The sequence below is a fragment of the Paroedura picta genome, chromosome 14, assembly GCF_049243985.1.
Source record: "Paroedura picta isolate Pp20150507F chromosome 14, Ppicta_v3.0, whole genome shotgun sequence".
In the NCBI taxonomy this organism is placed as follows: Eukaryota; Metazoa; Chordata; class Lepidosauria; order Squamata; family Gekkonidae; genus Paroedura; species Paroedura picta.
This window is the reverse complement of record NC_135382.1, coordinates 19425464-19453251: the sequence shown is the minus strand read 5'-3', so window position 1 is coordinate 19453251 and position 27788 is coordinate 19425464. Positions and strand designations below refer to the sequence as shown.

General features: G+C 43.6%; 2 protein-coding genes across 4 annotated transcripts in view; one reads left to right on the top strand and one right to left on the bottom strand.

Annotated features, from left to right (window-relative positions):
* Positions 1-14: 14 nt before the first annotated feature.
* On the bottom strand, positions 15-10711 carry CFAP263 (cilia and flagella associated protein 263). 2 transcript variants are annotated; one of them, XM_077310820.1, is made up of 10 exons: positions 10373-10511; positions 8941-9014; positions 8202-8337; positions 6622-6783; positions 5644-5799; positions 4541-4621; positions 3340-3495; positions 2857-2964; positions 1247-1402; positions 15-307 (listed from the first exon to the last, which is right to left on the bottom strand). In XM_077310820.1, the coding sequence occupies exons 2-10, from the start codon at positions 8949-8951 to the stop codon at positions 215-217; spliced, it is 1059 nt and encodes a 352-aa protein (XP_077166935.1). In that variant the 5' UTR covers positions 8952-9014; positions 10373-10511; the 3' UTR covers positions 15-214. The 2 variants fall into 2 exon arrangements, with proteins under 2 accessions (XP_077166935.1, XP_077166934.1); XM_077310819.1 differs by lacking the exon at positions 8941-9014 and having other exon boundaries at positions 10373-10711.
* A 141-nt stretch (positions 10712-10852) lies between these two features.
* Positions 10853-27788, top strand: part of CSNK2A2 (casein kinase 2 alpha 2) — a 39374-nt gene continuing 22438 nt past the window's right edge. Inside the window, exons 1-5 of one of the 2 annotated variants that reach the window (XM_077310825.1) lie at positions 10853-11278; positions 13160-13271; positions 23393-23494; positions 23959-24009; positions 27024-27083. In XM_077310825.1, the coding sequence (XP_077166940.1) occupies positions 11175-11278; positions 13160-13271; positions 23393-23494; positions 23959-24009; positions 27024-27083 (429 nt within the window). In that variant the 5' untranslated portion in view covers positions 10853-11174. The remainder of the gene's footprint in view (positions 11279-13159; positions 13272-23392; positions 23495-23958; positions 24010-27023; positions 27084-27788) is intronic. The other variant, XM_077310826.1, reaches the window with a different exon arrangement.

Sequence of the window (27788 nt, the reverse complement as noted above, 5' to 3'; positions counted from 1 at the left end):
ACTGTAAACATAGCCAGGTGTTAACTATAAAAATAACTCCTTGTACGGGTACAGAAAAGGGAAAAGGTAGAATCAACAGTGGCAGGAATCCCGTAAAGCTTGGGTGCATGTGGCTTGTCAGGAAGAGGGCCAAATGAGAGAAATGTAAGCAGAGCCACAGTGGCTTTCCCTCTCTCCTGATGCTGGACCTCCACACTCCCTGCCCGTCTTAGTGTCATTGGGCCACTTGTTCTGGGAGGAGAGCCTGTAGCTGATGACTGGCCATCTTCGCCTTCTGCCAAACGCTGCGGTAGCTCTGCAGGGCCATCTGCAGGACACAAGAGGTGAAAGATGAAAGCCAAAGCCATTAGACAGGAATCTCAGGCAACACTTGCAGTTAGTTGATTGACTGATTATTTACTTCTACCTTGCCTTTCTCCCCAATGGGAACTCAGAAGAGCTTACAATGTTCTCCTCTCCTCTGTTTTACCTTTAGAACAAACACCCTGTGAGGAAGGCTAGGCTGAGAGTGTGTGAGCGGGGTCCAAGGTCACCCAGCAAGCTTCCATGGTAGAGCAAGGATTCATAGTCTCCCAGATCCTCCACTTCACCTCACAGGCTTGCCGTAGCTAATTGAGGCCTATCATCATCACTGGCGGCCCAAGTATAGCACTTCTCAGGAACACAGCCTGTCTCAGACAATCCAATGGGTTGGAGGTAGCTGCATTCCTGGAACTGCTTTGCAGAAGGTGCACCCTATATAGAAATCACTCCAATCTAGGCAGTTGTGATCAGCTTTTTTCCGACCATGAGGCTCAGAAAGTCTTTAGGTTTCCCACAGCCCAGCAAGGCCTGGTCTTCTGACTAAACTAAGGCAATAGGGCTTTCTCTAGAGGAAATAGTTGTTTTTTATAATAAAGCAGCTTACAATCACATTCCCTACCACTCCCCACAACAGAAACGCTGTGAGGTAGCTGAAGATGGGAGAGCTGTGACTAGCCCCATGTCACTCAGCAGGCTACATGTAGAGGAGCAGGGAATCAAACCCCGCTTGCCAGATTAGAAGCTGCCGCTTTTAACCTCTACACCAAGCTGCTTTCAATGCTGACAATGCAAACCTGCCTCCAGAATTGCTCTGACAGAATGGCCTAGGTTGGTCATTCATTGGACATCAGTAACAGAGATAGAATGGAGGCAGAGTAATGTAGCCATCGGTGGTTTGAATATGCTCTAGACAGCCAATGCCCTAGTGGCTAGATACCCATACCTGTGCAATTTCCACCTTTCTCTCCCAAATCTTGATGGTATTTTCCAGCTCATGGACTTCTATCTTCTCATGAACATAATCGAGGACGGGAGGCACTTTGTAGTATGCTAGCTGTTTCCTTAATTTTTTATTTAAGATCTCTGCCTTGTCCCGCTCCTGAAAGAGAAAGAGAATGGCTTGGCTGTGAAGCCCTTGCTTTGGCTTCTAAACTTTTAGCAGGTCTGCATTATAACATGCTCCAAATGTTAACAATTGGTGCAGAGGTCATAGGGAAGGGAAGGGAAGGGAAGGGAAGGGAAGGGAAGGGAAGGGAAGGGAAGGGAAGGGAAGGGAAGGGAAGGGAAGGGAAGGGAAGGGAAGGGAAGGGAAGGGAAGGGAAGGGAAGGGAAGGGAAGGGAAGGGAAGGGAAGGGAAGGGAAGGGAAGGGAAGGGAAGGGAAGGGAAGGGAAGGGAAGGGAGAACCACCACCTTACTTTTACAGTAAACATAAAAATTGAAGGCTATCTAATAACTATTTGCCTTACGGTGGGTCCCTTTCTTGGGAGGAATAACCTACACCTGAGGAATGGCCTCCTTCAGCTTGTGCTCAACACTGCAGTGTGTTGTCCCCAGACGAGTAAAAAACCCTGTGCTCAGGGTGTGGAAGATGTGGCTTCTTGGCTCAGAAAGCACAACCCTAAGGAGACATATGGGCACCCACTCCCTCAGCTGACTTTTCCCCAAAGGAGTCTCTGTCTTTTACCTCCCTTCTTGGGTTGAGACCATTTATATTGATATTTTTCAAAATATGGTGAACAGGAAAGTTTATGTTCTCCAAATCTAATGTTTTCATTCCTCAATGAGGCCAGTTAGCAAGTACAATTGCTTCTAAGCAATGCCAGGGGGTTCATTTTACTATACTGATTATTCTACTAGAACGCATTTGATTTATCTTCTGACCAAATAAACGATTGGAAACAGCAAAACACAAAACACATTAAGCTAGTGAACTGGAGGCTAACCACGCTTGCAAAACTGTAACCGTTGTGGATTTCTTTTTTTAAAATGTTTATATTTCAATTTCACTCATTAGACTCAAGGGAGCTAAATCAATGAAACATCAGATTTCAGGGACACGAAACAAAACAGTGCAGTTACACTGAATGGAACACAGATTACAGATTTTAAAAGCACAGAGTTAAAATAATACATATTAATAAAATCACATAATATATTTAAAAAAACACAAAAGGAAAAGGAATGCAGCTTACCCTCCCCCAGATGCTCTCTGGAGCAAACTATCCAACACGCCTTCCTAAATGAAGAGAGGGAAGGCCATTCCATTGGGCTGGATGCCCCACAGGAAAGCCTGTGGTCTGACAGTTGCCATACCGACAGTCCTAAGGGAGGTCTCCACAAGGAGAAGAACAATGCAGCTAACATGTGGAAGCAGAACATCATGAAGCCAAAACTGCTGTAGAAGACAGAGTTGGAAGCAAGAACTTGCCAGGAAGCTAGGCTTGCTCTGGTTACCTCCTTCTGGACAGGGCAACTTTCCTTAGTATCACTCGAGAGGTCTACAGAAATCCGAGGCCTGGCTTGACAACACTTATGCCTGCCTTTGTTCCTACCTGCACAACAACGATAAATTCTCGCTCGATTTTTTCCAGGGAATCTTTCCTCTGAGTGATGTCTTTTACCAGTCGGGTGGCCATTGCTGTTGCGGTCTGCAGCTTCCTCTGGAATACAACAAGATGATCCAGACAGAATTGAGCAGAAGGGATAATTCAGGGGCATCCCTTTCAATCACCATTAATTTTACTCATGGGAGTGCTGATTAGGCATGCATCTTGCAACTAGCAAGCAGAAGCAGTTGGAAAAGCATGTGGTGCTCAGGCCAGGCCAAGACACTGAATTCCTACTGCAGTTTTGTCCAGACTGTGGAACTTATTTGATACCCTTCAGAGTTGCTGTTCAAACCACCGTCCCAGGTTTCTCCTTGGCCGCATTCATGTGTCACACTCAGATTTGGAGGGGCTGGGGAGACTCGTCCAGCTGTCATCTTAAGCTAGGTTTCTAGAGCTGGAGTGAACTGAGATCTCAGCTCAACTTACTTTGTAGCAATTGAGGATCTGGAGGGCGTTGCCCACAGTCATCTTCTGCCGCAGCAGGTCCTGGTTGCGCTCCTCGATTTTCTCCAGGAACTGGGCATTCTCAATCTTCAGCTGCTGGAAGTCCACCTCGTGAAGCGCCTCCCCAAGCTCTTCCTTCTACAAAGTGACCAAAAAGATTGGCAGTCACTGACCAGGCAAGCCAAGGGCAAGCAGGCTGTGGGGCCATTTAATGCAGGCTATAGGAAATGGCATGCTCCTAAAACGCAAGCTACAAACTTGACAAGCTGTTTTATTGCCCAGCTTTCAAAGAAGACACTGAAGAACAAATAACTTAGCCAGCTTGGTGTCAGTTTCCTGCTGAGTGGCGATTGGAACTCAGACCCCTTATGGACCTTGTGATCTATAAGATTGTAAGAAGAACCCTGCTGGATTAGATCAGTGGTCCATCTAGTCCAGCTTCGTGTCTCAAACAGAGGAGAAACAGTTCTTCTGGAGAGGCAACAAACAGGACACCTTAAATTGAATCAGACCACCAGTCAGTCAAGGTCAGAACTGTCCACTCCGACTGGCCGTGGCTCTCCAGGGACTCAAGCTCAGGTCTTTCACATCATCTACTGCCTGGTCCTTTTAATTCCAGATGCTGGGGATTGAACCTGGGTCCTTCATGCAAGCCAGATGATCTACCAACTGAGCCACAACCCCCCCTCACTCCCTTGACCCAGAGGTTAACGCCATCATCCCCTTATGTTGCCCCCTAGCTCTGGGCTTCAGTCAGGGGTTTAATGCTCCTGAATCTGAAGGTTCCATTCATCAAACTGACACTACTACTATGCACCAAAGTACCTAACAAAATCTCTTTTGTGTAACATTTGGGCTTGGGAAGGGATTTGGGGGTATATTGGGTGGAAATTCTTGCAGACATTGCCACTTCTTGTTGGCATGTCTTGGCTCATTTGCCTGAGTCATCTGAGTGTAGTTGGCTAGCAGAACCTTCTTTCTGCTTCTGGCATACTTGGCACCAAGGACCTGGGTTCCCTGTAGGGTAATAATTCTAGAGCCCCCATTATAGAGATGGTCTTAAGAAAAGAAGCAGTAAAGTGGGACATGCGGCAATGGCACATCTGTGCTTCACAGTTCCATAACTTGGTCAAACTTGTCCAGCTGTACTTTCCAAAACATAATACAAAAAATGCATAAATACCTGCTTGAGCTGCATCTGCATTTTCTTCTTCTGAACTTTCAAGGAATCATTTTTCAAACGGATCTTCTCCTTCAGTACGTCCTGAAAAAATAAAGTCACTGACATCCTCTCTCAATACTCTCAAGTGTAGATTTTTGCGTGACATTTTGCATTCCCACCCCCAAATGCCGCTCAAATTCCACAAGCCTTTTAAACCACACCTGCAAATTTTGCACTCACCATCTGGGGCACTATCAATCCCCTGGCCTTTTAGACACACATTTTTCTGAGGGTTACTGAGATTACATCTCATATAAATAAAATTAATCCATTAAGCATATATAACAAATAAGTATTAAAATCATTTGATGCTGTCAATTAAAAAATGACTCCACAGCAACGACAGTTTAAATAACTGTGCAGCGTGAGGCCTCCATCCCCTCTTTTTCAAAAAAAGATATAGAAAGAACCAAATTAACTACACTTCCAAGAAAAATTTAAGCCAAATGCCAGGTACTGAGAAAAAGTAGTTTTTAAATGGGTCACAATTCAAAAGGCCAATTTTAATCTCACCCGTTGACTGGAAGGGACTTTACATAGGAAACAGCAAGAAATTTCCTTGTAGCCAGAGAACATCTGAACATGGGCAAGGAAAGGGGCCTTGGCAACCTTTCAAAGCTGCCCATAGAAACAGAGAAAGGTCAGCTTTAAATGCAACCTACACTCCCAGATTTCAGCTGGAAACCACCACACATCTGCAGTCCCTCTTTAGCTTCACAACACAGTAAAGTGAAAACCCTTTTAACTTTATACCTGACAAATGATTACTGTATTAAGGCCATAACTGTTTGGAATTGCTCATCTAGATTTCACAGGTCTGAGATACTGGATACCAGTCTAGTCCATGATCTGCGGTGATTTCGAAGTTAGATGACTGAGAGGGGGGAATCTGATTCCATCCCTCTCCTCTGAGATGGATGATCCCCATCTCTACTGAGAGAGTTCCAGCTGACTATCATCCCCAAGAGTGCAAGAGGTTCTTGCCTGTTTCCACCTCACTGACATCAATGTAACCGTTTATGAAAGCAAAGTGTAGGGAAAAATGGCAACTTATCTCCACTGACCCTGAAGCGGATCTTCTCTTCCATGTATCTCATCACCTTATCGGAAGCTATGATGCTTCCTTTCTTCTTGGTTATAGTCTTGACTATGTCTTTTTCAAAGTCCGCTATGGCTTTCTTAATGTCAACTATGCGGATGTCTGCTTCTTCCAGGACAGCCTGTAGAATTCAAATCACATCATCATAAGTTGACAGGTCATGTTTCATTCATTCTCTGGGGAAAGGCCTACAACCAAACTGATCAGAAAGCTGAGCCAGAAGCAAGCAGTTCTTAGACACACACAGTTCTTAGACACACACAGTGACACCTATGCACAATGATCTCTACCTCAGTTTCCAGATTCCTCACTATCTTTGTTGCCCCTCTGGACACATTCTAGCTTATCAGTATCCAAAATGCAGATACAGTTTCTAGATTCTAAGTGCCTGAAAGGAGCCCTTTTCTGTCAGCGCTAATAGACATTCTGGTCTACTTTGGCATACAAAACAGAAAAGCAAAACCACTCAGAGGCTGGGATAATAACATCAAGGCAAACATTGTTGACTTCCTACAGAAGACAGCTTGGCAGGCTGGAAGAAGCCACACGCCTTCCCAATCAATAGCAATCAACTGGATCTTTGAAATGACAAATCCTCTCCAGAATAAAGACTGCAGGAGCTTTCAGTGTCCATGAGTTTGTTTGTGGATCTAAATAGAATTAATACTAAATCCAAGAAGAAATCAGGGACTCCTGAAAACTTAATTTTTAAAAAAAGTTTTAATGCTGTTTGCTTACTTGAAAGGGGAAAAAATATTTATGTACAACCATTATTATCTGAGGCTCTTTTCTGGCCCTAAGTTCTATTGGTACCAAGAAGCCTGTCTCATTGGACACAGCAGCAGCATGGCCAGAAATTACAAACCCCTGATTTTAGTGGATCTGCCCTCAAGCAAAGAAAGAATGAATACAGTATAACCCAAATGAACATGGACAGCTATACCAGATAGTTTTGCAAAATCTGTTCCGAGTTCTTCTTCATTCGCTGAATGTCTTCCTTGGTCTCCTCTAGCTCCCGTTGTGCTAAGTCACATTTCTGTTCCACGGTCAAGCATACCAGTCGATCTGTTGGTATACGGGATTTAGATTTGCGCCTGAGACGTTGCTACAATTCAAAGGAAGAAACAGCACAAAGGTCTAGATCAGAAGATGCAAAGCTGACTTGCTAAGTGAACACGGTTTGAGGCTTTTGTGATTAAATGTTAAAGGGTCATTGAGACGCCTTGGATATGATTTGTGGCTGATTGGATGCAATGCTAACTTTGCTACTACAGGCGAGGAGGTGAAATGGTTAGTGTGTTGGACTGGCATCAGGAAAACTCAGGTTCAAATCTCCGCCCAGCTAAGAAGCTCAGTGGGGGGCACTGGGCTCATCTTACTCTCAGATCCTGGGCTCAGAATAGAAAAAAGGGGGGTATCAAGAACCATATAGAAGCCACCAAGAGCTCCTTAAAGAAAAGACAAACAAATTGGTATGGCTGAATAACAGCTAGCTGTTAGATATTCAAGTAACATTAGGCCTTACAAGAGAACTGACCCTTGGACTGAACGGAGGGGAGTGAGGGTTAGGGCTCTTATAGGATTTAATTCGACATCTGATGAATTGTAATTAATTTGTTATCACGGGGTGTTTTTATAGGTTTTATTGTATTTTTATTACTTTTGTAAACGGCCGCGAGACCTTTGGAGGGCGGCGGTATAGAAATCTAAAAATAAATCAGAACATGTGATAAGCGGCTAATTGCAAGCAGCCTAAATTTTTCTATCTCGTTTCTTAATTTTTCCAGACCCTTCAGGAAACAATAAATAACCAGACAGTACAAATTAGGAGCTGAGAATAAAGAAGAGTAAGAGTCCAGTGGCACCATAAAGACTAACAATATTTGTAGCAGGGTATTAGCTTTCATGAGACATTCTTCAGATACAGCTAGGAGTTGTTCACCACCCTAAGTCTGCTCTAGTGGAGAGGGCGGTCTCTAAATTTAGGCAGGTAAGTAGATTAGATTAGATAGATAGATAGATAGATAGATAGATAGATAGATAGATAGATAGATAGATAGATAGATAGATAGATAGACAGACAGACAGACAGACAGGCAGGCAGGCAGGCAGGCAGGCAGGCAGGCAGGCAGGCAGGCAGGCAGGCAGGCAGGCAGGCAGGCAGGCAGGCAGGCAGGCAGACCGACCGATCAAAGGTCTTTAATTAACCTGATTCTAGGAAGGAACTGAAAAAAACTGAACTGAAAAAGAACTGAAAAAAAGAAACCATTAGGTAAAATTATGAGTACTGTAACAAAATTAGAAGATTAAATAAAAGTATCAGGATTAAATTAATAGTTAAACAATCTAAAAATCTGGGGGAGAAATGAGGCAAGATGAACTTGGATGAGTCAGATCTGCAGCTTTGCAGAGCTTGTGGAGAAAACCGGCAAGATTAATTTGGTCACCACTCTCAATGCTACAAAAACCCCTGTGTTGCAGTCATAGGAATCTTAATCCTTGTCAAACAACCCTGTTGCTTACAAATGGTCCTTGTCCCAGATCCAGTGAAGAGCCTTGTTTTTCTGACACCATGTGGCTGGCCAAATCCCTTGGTTCCATCCGATTGAAAAATTTCTCAAACATGGCTGCCTCCAGTTTGAGAATGGAATTGGCATGGCTGAAAGAACATGACAGGTTGTGTGAAAAAAGTTAGCTGCTTGAATATTCTGTATGATTACAGATACTCATCTTCATGCTTAAAACCAGAAGAGTGGTAACAGTGGTCAAAACTCTCAAACGGCACATGGAATGTCTCCCAAGGCATTCTACTCCTTAGAATGTCCATTATACTATAATAGTTTTGGGAGCAAATTCGGGCTAGTAATGTGGATTATACATTTTGCTTAGGGTGTTCCTTAAAATCCTCTTAAACGATCTTAGAGAAAAGCTAAAAATGGTGGGTCCATCTCCTGATTTTTCTCCACTCTTGAAATATTTAGATACAATATTTATCATACAGTAGAGTTACACACAGAAAGCATATAATAATATGCTAAAAGTTTAATTGTGGTGTCTAATATTTTCAGTAATGAATTCTGGTCCGGGTCTGAAAGCAAAAAGAACATTTGTCAAGGCCTAACTTAATCATTGCTATTTTGTAATTTGTCTTCCATTGCAATCAGCTCTGAATCAGTTTTCAGATCTCTGCCAGCGATTCTGAGTATGTGCAGCATGTGATAATAGTAACGGATTATTGTCACCCGATCTGGTAAATACACACCTGGTTTTCATTATAGCAGAAGCAGAGACGATTCATCAGACCAGGATACGTAGAATGAAAGAAGCAGTTTCAAGCTACCCATGATAAACCAAACTGTATTCAAATAATACAGTCTTGTTTCCATATTACTTCATCAGTGATACTTTATCAATATTGTGCTGTATTTCTTTAAGTTTATGTCTACAAAATTTTCTATCAACAGCAATCCACTTTATAAGACATCTACCTTGTACATCCCAATTCTCTTTAATTTAATATTTCTCAGAAATGGGTCTAGTAGCATCAATCGTCCATCAAGGTATCTGCCCTCTAGGTTATGCTATAAGTGACTTCATTATATGCAGCAGTTCCTGGAGGAATTATTAAGATAATAATTGGTTATTGGGAGTCCATGGACATCTAGAGAGCCACAGGTTGGCTTATTCTTACATTACAAAAGATTCTTATATTGTCCATTTTATCCTCACAACAACCTTGTAAGGTAGTCTAGGCTTAGAGCTGTGTGACTGGCCCAAGGTCGCTCTGCAAGCTTTCATGAGCAGGGTGGGCATTCAAACGTGGGTCATTACAGAGCCTAGCCCAACATGCTAAACCACTACAGTGGCCTGAAAATGGACAGCGGTGCCTTCCCTACTTAAGGTGGAGGAAGTTTACAATACATTACTGAACCTTCATGACAAAGATTGTGTGCAATCGCACCTTTAAGACCAACCAAGATTTATTCAAGGCATGAGCTTTCCTGTGCAGGCACATGACAGCTCACCTTGAATAAATCTTGGTTAGTCTTAAGAGTGGTATCGGATTCAATTTTTGTGGGGCTCCATAAGACCAAAACGGCTACCCATCAGAGCAGGGGTTCTCAACCTTCCTAATGCCGCGACCCTTTAATACAGTTCCTCATGTTATGGTGACCCCCAGCCATTAAATGATGCCAGTGTTCTTTCACAGAAATTAAACCGAAACTGACCAATGACGTGAAGATCCATTGTTCAGGATTGTATATAAATTGTTTTTTTCCCCCCGGGGTTTCTCAGATCAATTTTGCCTCTTGTCCCACCATGCCGATCTCGCTCTTTTCCGCTGCTCCAGACAGACGGACGCTCTATCTCGATCTACCCCGCAAGGCTGTTGTGTGGCGGCTGCAGGAGGAGTAGCAACTTTGGCGGTGACCCCCCCCCCCGCCATGACTCCTGTGAAAGGGTCGTTCGATCGCCAAGGGGCCCCCAACCCCCAGGTTGAGAACTGCTGCACTCGTGAAACTTCTTAATTAGCTTTCTCACTTTTTCTTGAATGCTTAAACTCTTGTTCTGCTGTTTTCCCATCCCGTGCCACTGCCAATAGGTTTTCATTGATGCAATAAGTATTATTCCTTTAATATTTAAACTTTTTATGGGGAGTGAGCACCCCAACCCCCGCCCCCTCCGCCGCCCACCTCATCTCCTGCACCACATTGTGGAGCTCCGGCAGGCTGAGCGGGGCCAGGTCCTGCTGCACCTCCTCGCCCAGCTCCCTCGACTCCCCCGTGTGGATGCTGTCGCGCTCCGACTCCTCGTCGGTCAACGTAGGCCGGGCTTCCATCTTCCCTCCGCGCCTCTAGACGGGGCTCCTGGTCCTTACGGGTCCGGCGCGTTCAGACGTTGCCGAGGGAAGCGTTGCCATGGCTCCGGCGAGAGGGCGGCCCACGCGGGTAGGGCATGGTTGCGCGCGCCGCAAAAAGAGGACTCCGGCGCTGACAGAGGGAGGGAGGGGGAGTTGGCTGCGCGCGCATCCCGGAGGAGTCTTCCGACGCTGAAGGGAGCGGCCGCTCTCGAGGAGGGGGCACAGCGACGCGCGCAGCCTGGCGGGATCCGCCGGCGCTGCAGGGGGCGCTGTGGCGCCGGGCCCGCACCGGCCTCAGTGGCTGCCTCTCTTGCCGAGCGGGGCTGGGTCGGTAGGCGTGTCGCCGCCGCCGCTGAGGCCGAGGCCGCCGCCGCCGCCGCCTCCTTTTCCGGGTCCGCTGCGGCGGCGAGCGAACCAGCGAGGGAGGCGAGGAGAGGAACGAGCAGGCCGGCCCCGCCGGCTCGGCCCCGCGCCGCCCCTCCCCTCCCCCCAGCGGCCTGGCGCCGCCCTTCGCCGCCGCCGCCGCCTCCTCCTCGCTGCTCCTGCTGCTGGGCCGCTGCCGCCCGCCCGCCCGCCTCCTCCTCAGCACCACCCCCCCGCCGTCCCCCCTGCGCCGCCGCGCCGCCGCCGCCGCCATGCCCGGCCCCGCCGCCGGCAGTAGGGCCCGCGTCTACGCCGAGGTGAACAGCCTGAGGAGCCGCGAGTACTGGGACTACGAGGCCCACGTCCCCACCTGGGGGTAAGGAGAGGCGGCCCGACCCCCCCCCCATCCCATCCCGCCCCACTCCGCCGCTCAGCCGGCCGGGCAGGAATGGCGCGTGCTACAGTTAGCCGGCAGGCACGTCCCGGCCTCTTCGGGGGAGGGGGCGAGGGGGGTGGTGTTTTATTTCATGGATTTCTGTGTTTTTGCTCGCAGCCTCTTTTTCTCCGCGTTCGTGCGGTTGCCCCCTTTTGCTTCCTCTTTCTGTTCGGGCAGAGGGAGCTCGAATCTGCACGGCGAGAGGCTGTATGTGGGCTGGGGGCAGGACTTGGGGTCTCGGATGGCTTCTTTGTGGGCTCTCCCAGCAACTGGTTGGCCCCGGGGCCTGACACTGGAGGCTAAACCGGATTGAATAACAAGAACAACAAAATCGTTCTAGTGTGGTTCCGGTAGAGATTTCCTAAGAGTAAGAGCCAGAGATTAACGTGGGTGGTACTCCAGGATAGGCCTGCTTAGGATGGTTCCTTTAAAGCTCCAAGTGGCTGCCTCAAACTTGGACGATGCTGTTGGGTGTATCTAAGAAAAATCTGACCTCGGTGTAAAATCAGACCAAGGAGTAGGTCTGGGATGGAGAAAGTGGACATAGATAGAATCTTTTGTTCTTCTCCCAGAACAATAGGACTCTGGGGCACCCAACGAAGTTGATGGGTGACAGATTCTGGGTGGACAAAAGGAAAATTTTGTTCACTCAACAAGTAATTAAATTTAGAGTTTACTGTCGGTGGGTGTAGTGGCAGCCAAAAACATGAAGGATAGGTCTGTCAGTAGCTACTACCCAGAATGACTAAAGGGAATCTTCACTTACAGAGGCCAACCTCTGAATACAAATGCCAGGAGGCAACACTGGGAAGGCCTCCGTGACCTGTATGTTGACCCTCCAAGGCAATTGGTTGACTGCCATGTTAAACAGGTTGCTGGACTAGATGGATCACTGATTGGATCATAATTTTGGGGATGAGATCTCCTTGTGGGGTAGATCACTTTATATTTCCAATAAGTGACACATTTTCCATTGTGATATCTCAGTTGTAGAGCACTATATCACTATATTACTTTTTTTTGCACCTATGCACAGTAGTTCCTATTGGATTATGTAGAAAACACCTCTTGATTCATGGGTATGTTCCTTTGTCAAAAAAGATATCCAAGGCATGTTCTTGTGCCTCTGCTTCTTGGCTGGGGTGAATGCAGTAGTTCTAGAGTCATGACAGACAGGCTTAAAGCATAACTATAAGATTAAATATTAATTACTCTGAATGCCATTTTGTACTTGAAACGGATTGTTTTGTGATTTGGAAATAGTGTAATTCAGGAATGTTATCCTGTGGATTGGTTGGGGAGTATTTTATCCTTCCCTGTTGCCATCAACTTTGTTCAGAATGTTTGTAGGAAAAAGAGAAGGAATGGCCTTCCATAGAGAGTTGTCTTCTTCACTCAATATCCTTAGGGGAAGATACATTGTGCAGTTCAGAACAGTCTCTGTCAGTTCTGTAGCTTAAGTTAAGTCAGATGTCAACAGACTGACTTAAAGGATTTTGGCAGCTGTTGGAAGATTTTCATTTTGATCTCATGGTTACAGATGGATAGCAAATGTTGGTAATTCTTAGCTTGGAAGATTTAGGTTCTTTTCGATTCCTTGCAGCTGGTATAATATTGAGATGGTAGCTATGAAGATTCTTCAAACCAGCCATAGCAATCCACAAACAGTGGTGTCAAAAGCATTGTTGGCTGTCTTGATGTAAAGAAACCTCTTGTTCTCTGCATCTGGATCTAATGTGTGACCTTCTCTTACTTGAAATGGTTAGGAGAGAATTTAAAGTCTATAACTCTAAAGCCTGTTTTTCTTTTCACTATCTACAGTAATCAAGATGATTATCAACTTGTTCGAAAACTCGGCCGGGGGAAATATAGTGAGGTCTTTGAAGCTATTAACATCACCAACAATGAGCGAGTGGTTGTTAAAATTCTGAAGGTGAGTTTTTGCTAGGTGTCTCTGAGATGTCAACAATGTTGTATAATCTTTTCTTCATCTGTGTAATAGATTGTTCTTAACCATTTGAGCTTTTAGCTTTAAAATGGGAGTCAAGCTACTGTATTGTATCTGTTTTTTAGTGATACTTTGGTGATTGTATTCTCTCCTTTTTGTTCTGAAACTGAAGTAACAGAATCATGCCTTGTTTTTGACCAGTATCATGTATGTTGGCCATATGCAATAAAAATAGTAAATGGTAGAGTGAACAGGGCAGATAAGCTATATTAACTGTGATAACTGTGATGCAATGACTGTAGGGGAATGATTGCACTGACATTTCAATGATTTGCAGTATCCTGATAAGTATTATGTCATAGGAGACTATCTGGATGGATTTTGAACAAGTAAGTTTGGATGTTGTTCTTGGTAGTTAGGTAATATATGCTAACGCTAGTCAGTTGAGTTTAAAATAAGGTGGTGAATATGTTTTTCACTGGATTGTATTTTGTTTAAAACATGGCATGTTTAAAAAACCTTATATTTATTGTGACAGATGCTTTAATGAGTCAGATATCTTTTTTTTTTCCAAAGTGCATTAAATATAACATCATGCTTGGTAGGGAGAAAGGGAGAGAAATACAGACCAACAAATAGGAAGTGGGCTGGGGGGGGTGGGGGAGTTAGTGCAAGAAGAGGCTAGAACATACCAACATAAGAGAAGCCATGTTGGATCAGGTCAACAGGCAAAACCCAGGTGCTATTAGGAAGTTCACTAGCGGGGCCAGAACTCCAGAAGCCTTCCCAATGTTGCCTTCCGTGTACCAAGAATACAGAGCATCAGTGTCCCCAGACATAGTGTTCAGTTTATACCTTGTGGCTACAGCCACTGATCAACCTCTGCTTTGAAGCTGTCTCGTATTTGTAACTACCAGCATTTCCTGTGGAAGTGAATTCTGTGTGTTTATTTGACTTAAGTACTTCCCTTTATTCTAAACCTACTGCTCGTTAATTTCACTGAGTGCTCATAAGTTCTTCTATTGTGAGAAAGGAAGAAAAGTACTTCTTTCTCACCCTTCTCTATCCCATGCATACTTCTGTAAGCCTATCATGTCACCTCTCAATCATTGTTTCTTCAAACTAAAGATCCCTAACCTCTTTAACCTTTCTTCATAGGGATGGTGATCCATCCCCTTAATCATTTTTGTTGCCCTTTTCTGCACCTCTTTCCATACTATCTTTTTGAGGTGCAGTGCCCAGAAACTGTACATGGTATTCCAAATGAGGTCGTACCATAGATTTATGCAGGGGCGATATGATGCTGGCTGATGTGTTTTCAGTCCCCTTCCTAATAATATCCAGTATAGCATTTGCCTTTTTAAATTGCAGTTGTTCTGACCCCATCAATATGTATATATAGGTAGGATTTTTTAGTCCCAATGTCCATAACTTCTGCCCATGTTGATCTTCATTTTCCACATTGCTACCCACTCTTCCAGCCTCAACATGTCTCTCTGGAGCACCACACAGTCCTCCCTGGTTCTCATTGTCCCAAACAGCTTAGTGTCATTAACAGACTTAGCCACTTCACTGCTTTCTCCTAACTCAGAATCATTAACGAACAAGTTAGAAAGCACCGGATATAGTACCAAGTCCTGTGGTACCCCACTGCTTTCCACTTTCTACTGTGAAAATTTGCCCATTTATACTTACAGTCTGTTTCCTGTTAATTAACCAGTTCTTAACCTACATGAAGACTTGTCCTCGTATTTAATGACCACTGAATTTACTTAGGAGCCTTTGATGAGGAACTTTATCAGAAGCTTGGTAGAAGTCTAGGTCAGCAACTGGGTCACCCTTGTCCCCATGCTTGTTCATCCTCTCAAAGAACTCTAAAAGATGAGTGAGACAAGATCTTCCTTTACAGAATCCATGCTGATTCTTCTTGCTTGCTATTTCTATCTATCTATTTCTGTCTTTAATAAGGAGTTCCACCAACTTACCCAGTATCAGCATTGGACTGACTTGCCTGTAATTTCCTGGATCTCCTCTGGAATGCTTTAAAAAGAATGTGAATGGTCTTAAGTTGCAGAAGACAAATAAAAACAAGATCCAGTCAAAAGAGTAAGCGGCCATTCAGAGTGGGTGTGGACTACTACAGTCCTAACTGTTCATGAATTAGTAAAGTATCTGAATAGTGCACACGAACCTGAAAAAGGATAGTTGCTTTTTGCAGGGTTTTAAGTACTGCCAATCCCTGTTGAATCCAAGCTTGATAATGTCAGATTTGCACAGGAATTCCAACTCAGCGGCTTCTCTCCTGAACGTCCATTTCAACCTGCTAAAATGCTATAACCTTTAAGTCTATTAGTAAGGGTCTAGGAAGAATGAAACACTCCCCTTTGGCTGTTGAGCATTTCCATTTTATACATGTAGCTTGTCTCACATCCATTTTGCGGGCATCCAGTTTGCCAAAGTAAATGGCTGAAGGGCATTACTAGCACGTGATAGCGTCTTTCACTGTAGATGTGCGGTTGAATGAGCTGCTGGCAATATGATGAGTCCTCCAGTAATATAGCTTGAGTAGAGACGAGGGACAAGGATGTGGCAGGAGCTGGTGGCCACTGGTTAGTGTCTTTATTGGGAAGGCCTGTTGATTCTGGAAATTAGTTGTTCAGGTTAAGGATTAGTCTGTAAAACAAGGCCAGTACTGCTCTCCAAGGCCCTTGAGTTGGAAGGGAAGGCAGTTGTAAGCCGCTTTGAGACTCCTTCATACAATAAAAAGTAGGGTATAAAAACCAAATCCTCTTCTTCCTGAATGTTGTTATGGCCCTGGCAATGCACTGAAACGTTTCTAGTGGTGAACTTTAGGGCATGTACAGCAGTAGTCTGTCACTCTTTATGCTGGGGCTGTCCTGTGGCGGACGATTCCTGGGTTCCGATCTAGCCTTGTACTGTACTATAGAATAACAGGTGCTTGTCCATGTATGTGCTTCCACTCAGAATTAAAGTTTGCTGTAACGTCTTCTGAAAGAACCCTGGGTATCATTCAGTGGGCTACGTGTGTGAAACGAGGCTTCATTTGTTGTTGACTCATGCATTAAGAGAACGAGCTGTGAGCCAAGAAGCCACAGTTCAAATCTTACACCAGCCATGAATCAGTGGGTGGGTTAGGCTGGGAAGAAACATGCGCTGCACGCACGCTTTAGAAATGCAGTTGTTCGTCACTGCTTTGAGGATGCTTGTCTGTTGACCACCTGTTACTTTACTGAAAAATTTCTGTTGGGAGAATTCGGTTACACCCTGTCACTTATAAGCCTTATCCTGAATGCTGGGCCCGCTTTCCCAAACAGAACGAAGGTCTCCAACAGGCAGCTTGAGGAGCTGAATGGGGAAGGGAAGGGCAACAACAGGATAGCAAATTCTTTGTTTTTGGAATGGGAGGGCGAGTGGGGTGTCCGCCTACCACTAGGGAGTGGCTGATTTGCATTTTTTAAACGTTTACAGGGGGTTTGCGTTTGTCATGACCGTTTGCTGGGCTTGCATGGAGAAGTCTCTGCTTGTCGTCCTTTTAAATATTGATACGACAGCTGCAGTTCATGTTGGTTTGGAAAGTTCTGATGCTTCTCCTGATGGGAAATGCTGGGGCTCAGCATTCAGTGGCTTTCTTCTAAATGTGTTCCAAGAGTAACACGCTTCTCTTGTACACAGCCAGCGCAGAGCAGCTAATTACAAATCGGAGACTCTTCTGAAATGTGACACAGTTAATTCCCTGGCTTTGGTGCGATTCTGCAGTTTGGGTAGTGTCCTGTTGCAGAGCATACACTAGTGCTAGAGCAAAGGGCTGGAATGCGCATTATAACCAGGCAGCAGTGGACATTAAGACATTTGTATTGTAGGGTCCTTAAACCAATAAGACATGTCTCTGCTTCAAGGAGTTCACAGTCTGAAGCAATGAGGGGGAGAAGACAGAGAGGCCTAGAGTAGAGGAGGCTATAGCAGGGATAGTATCCTTTCAGCTGTTCCATTGTACTAGTGGCCAACATTTACTGCCTTCTGAGAATTTCTGCTACAATATATTCCCCTATATAGGATATTTTGTTGGATTATTCTTAGGCATAATTTGTCTCTACCTTCCTGGCAGTAATTCAGCACTGGTTTTTGAATAAGCAGGACTAAAATCTAGAGAGTATTTTTCTAGTTTGATTCATGAGAATGGTCAAACCAGAATCCATTCCCCAAGTTTTCTTCAGAGCCTATAAAGGGTTCTAAATAGCTTTTCAGCACTTTGAATATAGCTACCTTTTGAACTAATAGTAGAATGTAAGTCATACATAACATCCAGAGTAGTGGATGTAGCATGATTATCTGGTCCAAAAATAGTAATCAACAAACAGAGGGACTCACAGGGAAAGGGAAATCCCATCACCCTCTGCAGGCTGCCTTTTCTGCTCTTATCACCACATTTCTCTCCCTTCCTTGTGTTTTCCCTTGTTTGCCCTGACTCCCCTCCCTGCTTTCTCCCACTCCTTATTTCTTGCTACATTCTGCTGCTAGTTCTTTGTCCACCTACCATAGTCTCAGCATCTTCTCTCTTCTCTTAACTTAGCTCCTGCTTTCAGCCATCCTAAGAAAACCTAGTGGTACACAAAAATGCCAAGATCTCTGAAAAATGTATAGGTTATAATTTTTATAATTTTCTGGGGTTTACTGTACAAACCTGCAATGGCAGCCACAAGCTCTTAACATAGTCTTTCAAGAGCTTGGCTCCTTTTTGTTAGCTCCCCCCCCCCAAATGCTTCTGCAAACTTGGGGAATCTCCTGGTTTGTAGAAGTGTTTGTCCTAGCCTCTGAAATGACATCATTTTACAAATCTCCTACCCAATCTGTAAGCCTTTGAAAGGACTGGGCAATACCACAGAAATTTCCTACAACACCATACCACAGAAAAGTCCTATGAGCAGAGAGAAAGTTGTCGAAGAACATAGCTGATATCGGGTAATGCTTCATTAAGTATGAGATTCCTTGACTGTGAAGGACTTTAAAGGTTGATAAACCGTAGTATGAGTTGAATCAGGAAATATATAGGTAATGGTTCCAACCTGTCGACAGGAGTCTCACTGCTGCGTATTATACCAATCTAAGCTTCTGACATGTCTTCAAAGGTAGCCCTCTGCAAAGGTTGTCACAATAATCCAGTCTGTATATTGACAGTAGCATGGAAAAGAATGGCTCAGTTTGCAGAATTGAGAAAGCCTGGCTTAGATAATAAGTTAATACTGGCTGATTTCTGTGTATTGGGTGATAACCCACTGTGGATGATCCTCGCCAAAAGCTTAACATAAAGGTTAAGGTACATCATAGGTTGAACCTAGCTGGCCCTGCCTCCCCTTAGAAATGCATTCCTGCCAACAAGAAAAGAACATCAACTTTACCTTTCATGCCAGGCCATGATTGTAGTTGTAGTTGATCCAGCAAAACATCTTGGCTGTCCATGTCAGCTGCTGCTGGTACATTTAATATACATGGTAGTAGATCACTCTTACTGGAATTGTAGATGGAGATCATCACTCAGATCCAATAGTGATGCTCTAGTCCCAAATCCAAGTCTGAGGACAGGCTGAAAGCAGCTATTTTTCCAGAAAAGTCAACAGTTACTCTTCCATAACTTGCTCAGTCACCTTTTCCCCCAAAGGGGAGATGAGGCCCAAGTTGATGATTGCTGGCTTTCCGAAGATGACTTCTCAAAAAGTGTAATCACAGGCTTCTTTGAGCTGTTGAAGGAAATACCCCCTGGGAGAAGAGCATATTAATAACCTTCCTTAGGAGAGTTTCCAGTTTCTCCCAGGATGATTTTAATAGCTAGAATGGCAAGAATCCAATGCAAGGTAATTGGTTACACTGCTTGCTACTAATGCATTGGGTCATGCTAATATTTTTTGAGACTGTGGTAAATAAGGAAAGATCTTCCTCAAGCCATCGATCTTTCTGCGCGCTTATACTTGGATCGATTCAGTCTCTATATACTTTTTTCAGTTCTCTGTACACAATGCTATATAGGAGAAAATATGTGGATAAAGACTTGGACCTTTCTGCCGTACCTACTAGTCAAATTAGCAATGAATATAGGTAGAAGCAGTTTTTCTGAAACCTGTTGTCTCGCATATACTATTAGATAAGTAAATAATCAGAAATTTGTTGTTTAACCCAACTAGGAGCTCCCTTTGTGGGATAGACCCAGTGTGTACTGGGAAATTTAAAAAGCAAGGTAGAATAACTGAAGGTTGGAGCAATTAGGTGGAAGCTTGCAGTTTGTTGTAAGCAAGTAGAGGCTATTTTGGTTGATGCATATAGTTTAAGCAGGTAGCTGTGTTTGTCTGCAGTAGCACAGCTAGATGCAAGTCCCAAAGCAGCTTAGAAACCAGCAAGGTCTTGAGGGCCATGATCTGGTAAGAGTCAAAGCTGACAAAGGCAGATTTAAAATCCTAGAGTGGGAAGGGACTTCCAGGGTCATCTAGTTCAACCCCCTTCACAATGCAGGAACTCACAACTACCTGCCCACCCATGGTGACCCCAGTTTCATACCCAAGTGATCCCTCCACTAAAAATCTCCAGAATCCAGCCTGGCCTGGAGGAAATTCATCTACCATCCCACAGCGACTGTTAGCAATTCCTGGGTGTGAGCCACAAAAGACAAAAGAAGAGCCACAAAAGACAAACGCTGGCACCTCCCTTCCTGCTCACCAAATTTGCCTAAGTTCATAAAATCTCCTTCCAAAGAAGGAGAACTCAACTCCTACTGAGGAAGCCTGTTCCTCTGAGGAATAGAAACAGAAACTCTGCTCCATCTTATGACATACCTTCAAGTGTTTGAAGATGGTTATCAGGTCACCTCTTAGTTGTCTTCTCTCCAGGCTAAACAGACCAAGCTCCCTCAACCTTTCCTCATACGACTTGGTCTCCAAACCCCTCATCATCTTTGTAGCCCTCCACTGGACATGTGCCAGTTTCTCTACATCTTTCTTAAGTTCTGGTGCCCAAAACTGAACACAGTACTCCAAGTGAGGTCTAACTAGAGTGGAATAAAGTGGTAACCTCACCTGGACTCTATACTTCTTTTAATGCAGCCCAAAATGCATTTGCCTTTTTAGCTACCGAATCACACTGCTGACTCATGTTCAGTGTATGGTCTACTAAGACCCTCGCATCGTTTTCACATGTACTACTGCCAAGACAAGTCTCACCCATCCTATAGTAATACATTTGATTTTTCCTAGCTAAATGAAGAACTTTACATTTTTCACTATTGAAATTCATTTTAGCCCAGTTTTCCACCCTGTCAAAATTATCCTGTATCCTGATTTTTTCTTCTGGTATGTTTGCTACCCTACCAGTTTAGTATCATCTGTATATTTAATAAGCACCCCATCCAAATGAATATGTTGAACAATGGGCCCAGGTAGTAACTTTGACTCTGGGAAGCTCATAGTCCCTTCCCCAAATGGACTCAAATCTTGATGGATGCATGTTACACAAGTACTCTTGCCAGGAAGCCAAGATTGCATGTTTGATCTCTCTTGTCCATAACCATATTTAGCAACACTATCCCCAGATGTACTTTCCCCATCCTTTGCATATGTTTTATGAGAAGCAAACTTTTAGAGAGAATCACCATCAATCAAATTTGACTGCTTAAGGTAGAGGTGGCTAGCCACCCCAGGAACTGGACGGTTGAATGGTTAGCATGCAAGTCTTTTGGAATACATTACTTGTTGTTTTTATTCTGCATTTCCTTCAAACTCGATTGTTAGGGTGACTCACAAAAATTAATAAAATCCAAAGCAATGATAAAACTGGAATTACAATCCCCAAAATAAGCAGTAGCACTGAATCTCCTTTAGATAACAGGTTTTATCAGAATAGTTTATGTAGAAATTCCAAAACAGCTGTAGAAACGGCAACAGATAAACTAACCATCACAAGTTGAGGAGAACAAGATAAATAACAGATATAAGCAAACTTGTTTTGGGAGGAGTTCCACATGTGTATGCAATCACAGAAATGGTCCTTTCTCCAGTAACCTCTTTCTGAAAGTGTAGGGGATGCCCAAAGAAAAGCCTTTATTGACTCTCTGAGCTTGCAGGCAGATTTCTAAGAGATAAGATATTTCAGATACTCCAGTTGTTGAGGACTTTAAAGGTCAAGCCAGGGCTTTCAATTGTGTCCGGAAGCAAACTGGCCTCTGTGTGGTGATCCTGGTATTCTTTTGTGGTCTCCCTTCCAAATAGTAATCAGGGCCCACCCTGCTTAGCTTCCAAGATCAAACAAAATGGGCCTGACCTATTTTGCTCACGGTGGGTAGAATATACTATTGCACATAGTGTGCCTTGAATCTTGGTGAACTATAAATAACATCAGCAAACGTGGGGGAGAATTTTGCTGCCCCAAGTTCCCTGGTGGAATGGTGGATAAAAATGATAGATTGATACCTGTTGATGCTGTCTGCAGCCTCACCTGATTTGAATGTAAAGAAGAGGGTTGGGTGGCAGCCAGCTGTCAATCTGTGTATCTCCCAGCAACTAATAACACAAATAAGGATAAAATACAACCTTGGGGAGTTTACAATGTAGAAATTGTGTGACAGAGTAGAGCTAGATTTGATACCAGTAGTGCCTCAGAGACCCAACAAGATTTTGAGAATTGAAGCTCCCTTTGTTGAGAGTAGTCTCAGCTCTTGAAAGCTTATAACCTGGAAATCTTGTTGGGTCTTCAATCTTGTTGGACTTGAATCTGTCTCTTCTACTGCAGGCCAACATGGCCACCCACAAAACTAATGCACTGTTTAAAAAAAGAGTGGAACAATCTATTCAGCTTTAATTTGGCAAGTGCCCAGGGGTCCAAGTAAAACAACAGGTTGCACCTTCCCTCTTCTCTGTTGGAAATTCCAAAGCAGCAGCACCCCCACCCCCACCAGCATATTGTAATCAAGCATAATCCAGGAATGTCTGGATTGTATCTGAAGATTAGCAGACCGCCTAGAGGGTTTCTTTAGGAGTGGTCTCATGACTACCTCCTTCAAGGCAGCCTGAACTACCCTCGGATTATCTAGCTAGCCCCTCCTTTTCAGTATGAAGCTTTCTGTTGGTGGGCTGCTGCAAAAAACAGTCAGCGTTTATACTATGTTCATCCTGGAAAATCCAGGTCAGGGCAGATGTGAATGGTTTTATCCATGAAGTCACAGAAGGCTACCCCAGATTCACCCCTAGCCTTGAGGGTTCATGTGATGGGGATATTTCTCCACCTGGAAAAGTGGGTGCGACTGTGGCGAAGAAGTAATTTTGCTTTAGTATCATGGACCCAACAAGCGGTCTCTAGCCTGGGTCTCTGGAATACCAGGGAGCTGAGTTGGCTTTCGGTCAACAGCAGAAGGCTTGTAGGGAAATGCGTGTCAGTTGCTTGACTCCGTTTCCACATTCCGGAGTCTGAGAGCACCAAAAGAACCATCAGTGCTTAGGAGCTAGAATGCATTGCTAAATGTCTGTCTCACACACACACTCACACTTCTTACTTAATAGGAAGCAGCCTATGTGTGTCTCTTGGTTTAGATATCAGCGCTCATGACGAGCAGAAATCGGGGTGGCATATATAATGTACCAACAAAGTGCTGATAACCTGGAATGATGAGTATACCAGATCTTGATTTGTTTGGTAGTATCACTCTTAAAGGGGTGAGCGGTTAAGATATATTTTAACAATTTATTGCAGTCGTTAAAACAGTACAGTGTTTTTAGACATTTTGAGGTGAGATGCGGCCACAAAAAAAACCCATGGATTTTTACTAGGGTTGGTATGGATAAGTCAACTGACTACTTGGCAAACACCAGTTGATCGCCTGAGAACAGACAGTGTTGCCTTGTTCAAGAATGCTGCTCTCTGTGTGGCAGCTTGTTTTTTGCTAATGGATGGCTCTTCTATTTGTCTCTTTCTCAGTCCAGAAGTGGTATCCTTGCCAGTAACCTGTGTGTACATCAGGTTGCCAGCCTTGCATTCAATCAATCTTAAATTGCTGCATGCAAATTAGCACTGAAAGAAATCTCACTTCTCATCACTCTTGTGTATTTAAGCCAGTGAAGAAAAAGAAAATAAAACGAGAAGTTAAGATTTTGGAGAACTTACGCGGTGGAACCAACATCATCAAACTGGTTGACACTGTTAAGGATCCAGTGGTATGTGCTTTTATGACCTTCCTTCCTGTTTTGTGTTTGTGATAACACTGTGTGTATGTCATTATTGTTTTTAATTGTTTTTATAGTTTGTTTTGTAAAGTTGTTTTTTATTGTTGTTTACCTAGACGAACCTGAAAGTGGATGAGCTATAGCATTAAAATGTTTTAAATAACTATGTGGCAGGGATATTTGAGTTGTTTGGCTTAATGTCATAAGTGGGTTATAGGATCATCTGAATTTCTCATACTAGTCAGATAAATGTAAGGTTGGGATTATTTTTGATGATTTCCTAATAGCTTAAAGTTTTGTCATTTTATATCTTTTAACCTGCCAGTGAGTAGGATGATGACCAAATAAATAGAGATCATAATTAATCTTGGGGGCTGTATCCAATAGAAACCTAGAATAATTGGGGAGGAAGGCCATAGAAGGATGTGGCTAAACCATGACTTTTTATCTTCCAGTCAAAGACTCCAGCTTTAGTATTTGAATACATCAATAATACAGATTTTAAGGTGAGTCTTTTGCTCTTTCTGTCTGTACACAGTAGATTTACTATAAACCCTTGGAGAAATGTTAAAATACAAGGAGTTGCTTGGAATATTTATGTTAATTTAATTTGATAAACATCTACCCTATTCTTTAGCTGCAGAACACAGCTCAAAAATAACAATAATAAAATACATATTGTAACTGGAACCGGATATCTGGCAGGGAGAGTATATGTGTCATCTGGGATGCTGCAACTAAGGGCAAAATTCAAGTGGCGGTGAGCATGGGTCTATCCTGTGGCTGCCAATGCCATTTTACAAGCATTTGTAACCCTTTAAAAATTGCCACGAGACCCTGATCCAGATTAGGTGTACAGCTTGGTATTTCCAGGAGCTCTTGTCCCCCTTCACCTTTTCAAGCCCCCCCCCCCCATGACCGCTTCTACAATTGGAATTGCATTGGGGATGGGAGAGAACAAGATCTGGGGCTGCTGTCCCAGCCCTCAAACATGTATCCTGTACATATCGTCTAAGCCAGGGGTAGTCAAACTGCGGCCCTCCAGATGTCCATGGACTACAATTCCCAGAAGCCCCCTGCCAGCGAATGCTGGCAGGGGGCTCCTGGGAATTGTAGTCCATGGACATCTGGAGGGCCGCAGTTTGACTACCCCTGGTCTAAGCATTGATAGAGAGAAAAGGTCCTCATCCTGGCACAGCTCAGTTATTCATCCCACTTCTGCCTCATTCTAAACTAAATAGAGCTTCCAATCCCTAGGACAGCTCATGTAATCTAATCTCTGTGTCATGAAAGAAGACTGGCCAGTACCATCTTCCTTACTAAGGGACTATAGCTGGCACAGCGACCTACGTTGGTGGAACAGGCCTCATGCCACTTATAATACTTGAGTCTCCAAGGTGTAAGACACCCCAATCCGCAAACATGCTTATTTAGGGGGAAGTGCAGGTGACTGTTAAGTCACCTAGCAGTGGTATTTCTGTCTTGTCAAGCTTCAGTTTACTTGCTCTCATGCAGTTTTGTGGAAGAATGAGCCATTCAGCATCTTAGCATAATGGTTTGTAGAAAACTGTATGTAGCTGTGTGTGTTTGTGTGTGTAGTGCAGGTTGGAAGGATGCGGTACAAGAGAAAAAATATATTTAATTTTCCAGCTGGGCTGTCTTGGTGTAGCAACAGTTGCTGTATTTCCAAGCTAATCTTGCTGCTGTGATACTCTGTTTACAGCAGTATTGCTGGAGCTGGTATGCCTGGGTTTTTCTATATCTATAGAAACGCTGATGTGGAAAAAGGTGATTTTGGCTTGGGTTGGCCAGACTTAAGAGGGAAAGCCTTTCTCCTGGTCTGTTGAGATTGTTGATGTGCTTGAGCCCTAAAACAGCTGTTGTGATTCTGGTTTTCTCTCCTCTTGTTTTGGTGATGAAACCCTGCAGAAAGTTCTTCCACATTATGTGAATCTAAGGAGGCAAGGGTTGACTTGAAAAAGCTTGTTGGATTCTACTTTGCAGGTGTTTAAAATGCCACTGGACTTCACTTTCATTTTATTGCAAGAGACTAGAGATGTAGAAATTTTAGAAATTTTGAAGGCATGGGGGAAAATGTGGTCCTTCTGTCCCCTTCCCTTCTTGCCAGGAAAAACCTGGAGATTTTTTTTTTTTGGGGGGGGGTGAAATATATACAATACTCACTGCTCTATCAAAGGAAAAAATTTTTTTTTCCATTTTAACAACATTGCATGCATCATGTATAATGTAATAAAAACTGCAATATTTCACCTGTTGATGAGGTTTAAAAGTTAAAAATGCCTTAGTTTTCTATAAGTGCAATTGCAGATCTACTTGATACTTGTGAGAAAACTAAAAAAAAACAAAACGCTATCTTACTGCATGTACCTTCGTTCCAGTTAGGTGCGGTCTCTTTTCTGTGGCCTACTGATCAGTGGGCTCACTTATCCATAAAACTTTCACAATTTTCCTTTGTGGCTTTAGTGCGGGTTCTGCCTCACCTCCTGATCTTTTTTTCCCTGCAGCAAAACAAGGCAAAGTGACTTGTTAGCCAGTCTGTGAGTGTTACAGTGATTTGAGGGAGAGGTGGAAAGGTCCAACCACAAGGGTAGGGTCCGTTTAAAAGGACAATAGAAGGCAGTGAAATCCCTGCATACTCCCTTCATGAAGATTAGGTATCTTTATAGGTGCAGAAATGCATAGATTTAAAAACTGTATCTGTCTACAGCATGCCCATCTTGTTTCAAAATCATATCTCTCATTCTAAAAGAGAAAATGTTTCATAGAAGGTTTTTTCAGTACTCCCGAAATTTTTCAACAAAACAAGGCCACAAGAAGAGGGGAAAATCTCCCCCCCCCCCCCTGTTTTTTTTAGGTTTTCAGATCTTTGCAATATATGACAGCTACATACTGGAATTCTTGTGACTACTGAAAAACAGTCAAAAATTATTTTTCTCGCAAATGTTTGTTCAATACATATTGTCAGTTCCTTGTAGAATGCTTTGTATAAGAGGCTGCATAACAAATGACAATGCCTGCCCATCCGACTTTCATACAAATATATGTAACCTTAAGCAATAAATAAAAGAAGAAGTATTCCTTACAGTTTAATTAGAAGAAAAATGATTGGGAATGTGTGGGCTTGGAAAGCTTATCAATGGGTGAATGAAAATGAGGAGAACGCGGTGAGGGGCGGGGGGAGTCAGACATTTCTCTTACCCTCTCCTGAGTTTCGTTGTATGGATCTACAAGATCATAAAGTACTATAACTTAAAAAATAAAATCCCAGAACACCCAATGAAACTGGTTGGCCGTGTTGGAATTTGCTGCCATAAGATATGATGGAGGCCACTGAACTTAGACAGCTTCAAAATGGGCTTAGAGAAATTCATGGGCATCTTTTAGCTGTTAACTAACCATATAACTTAATGTTCTGAGGCAGCGTGCCTCTAAATGCCAGTTGGCGTTCAATAGGTGGGGAAGACCTTCATGCCCTGATTGTCTTGTTTCCCATTGACAGCCGGGAATCTTCGATTCTTCCTTGAGGCTTCCTGGAAACGTCTTGCTGGACGAAAACAGGGTGCGTGACTCGATGGACCCTTGGTCTGATCCAGCAGGGTTCTGACTATTATGTGCTTACATGGAGAACAAGTTTCCTTTATCCTCCCAGTCATAGTGTGCAACTGTCCTTTCGTTTCAGGGAACAGCTGTGTGCTACTTGTACAAACCAGCATAGTATGCAAGAGTGATCCTGTTTTCAGTATTGCATTGCACATTTCAGGTGTGGGTCAGAAGGTATTATATGTAAATTCTGGGAGTCTAAGGTATGGTTCACCATTGTGCCTCCATGCTCTTTGATCTGTTGCTGCTAAAAGCTGGGACATGGGACTGCTCTTGAATAGCACGGAAGTATAATAAAGAGTTATTTCATGGCCAATATCTGGAAGGTCATCATTTCTCTGGAAAATGTTGTAGTTACCACTTACCCATGTTGCACTTAACAGTATCTGAAGCTAGAGCAGCAGGAGGGACTCTTCCCTTGCCCATATCCATGGAAATCTGGAAAAGCAGGGCTGAAGCTCCAAACACCTACACTGAACATGAGAGTGAAATTTATTATGTTGTCTTGGATATGTATGTAAAAAGAAAGCCCGCCGGTCCAAGAAGACGCAACCAAAGAAGAAAAGTACCAACTTTAGGTGTTTGCCGGAATGAATGAAAATAAAATAATTTTATTTTATAAAAATAACTATATCTATTTTATTAAAAAATAAAATTATTTTAT

Bases quoted from the DNA above. Each gene is read 5' to 3' on its own strand.
- CFAP263 (XM_077310819.1), bottom strand. From the start codon at position 10,518: ATGGAAGCCCGGCCTACGTTGACCGACGAGGAGTCGGAGCGCGACAGC. The intron at 4,622-5,643 runs GTCAGTGGAGAT...TTATTTTTTCAG, and splicing joins AAGAGAAGATCCGCTTCAGG to GACGTACTGAAGGAGAAGAT. The intron at 1,403-2,856 runs GTAGGAACAAAG...TTTCTCTTTCAG, and splicing joins AATTTATCGTTGTTGTGCAG to GAGCGGGACAAGGCAGAGAT.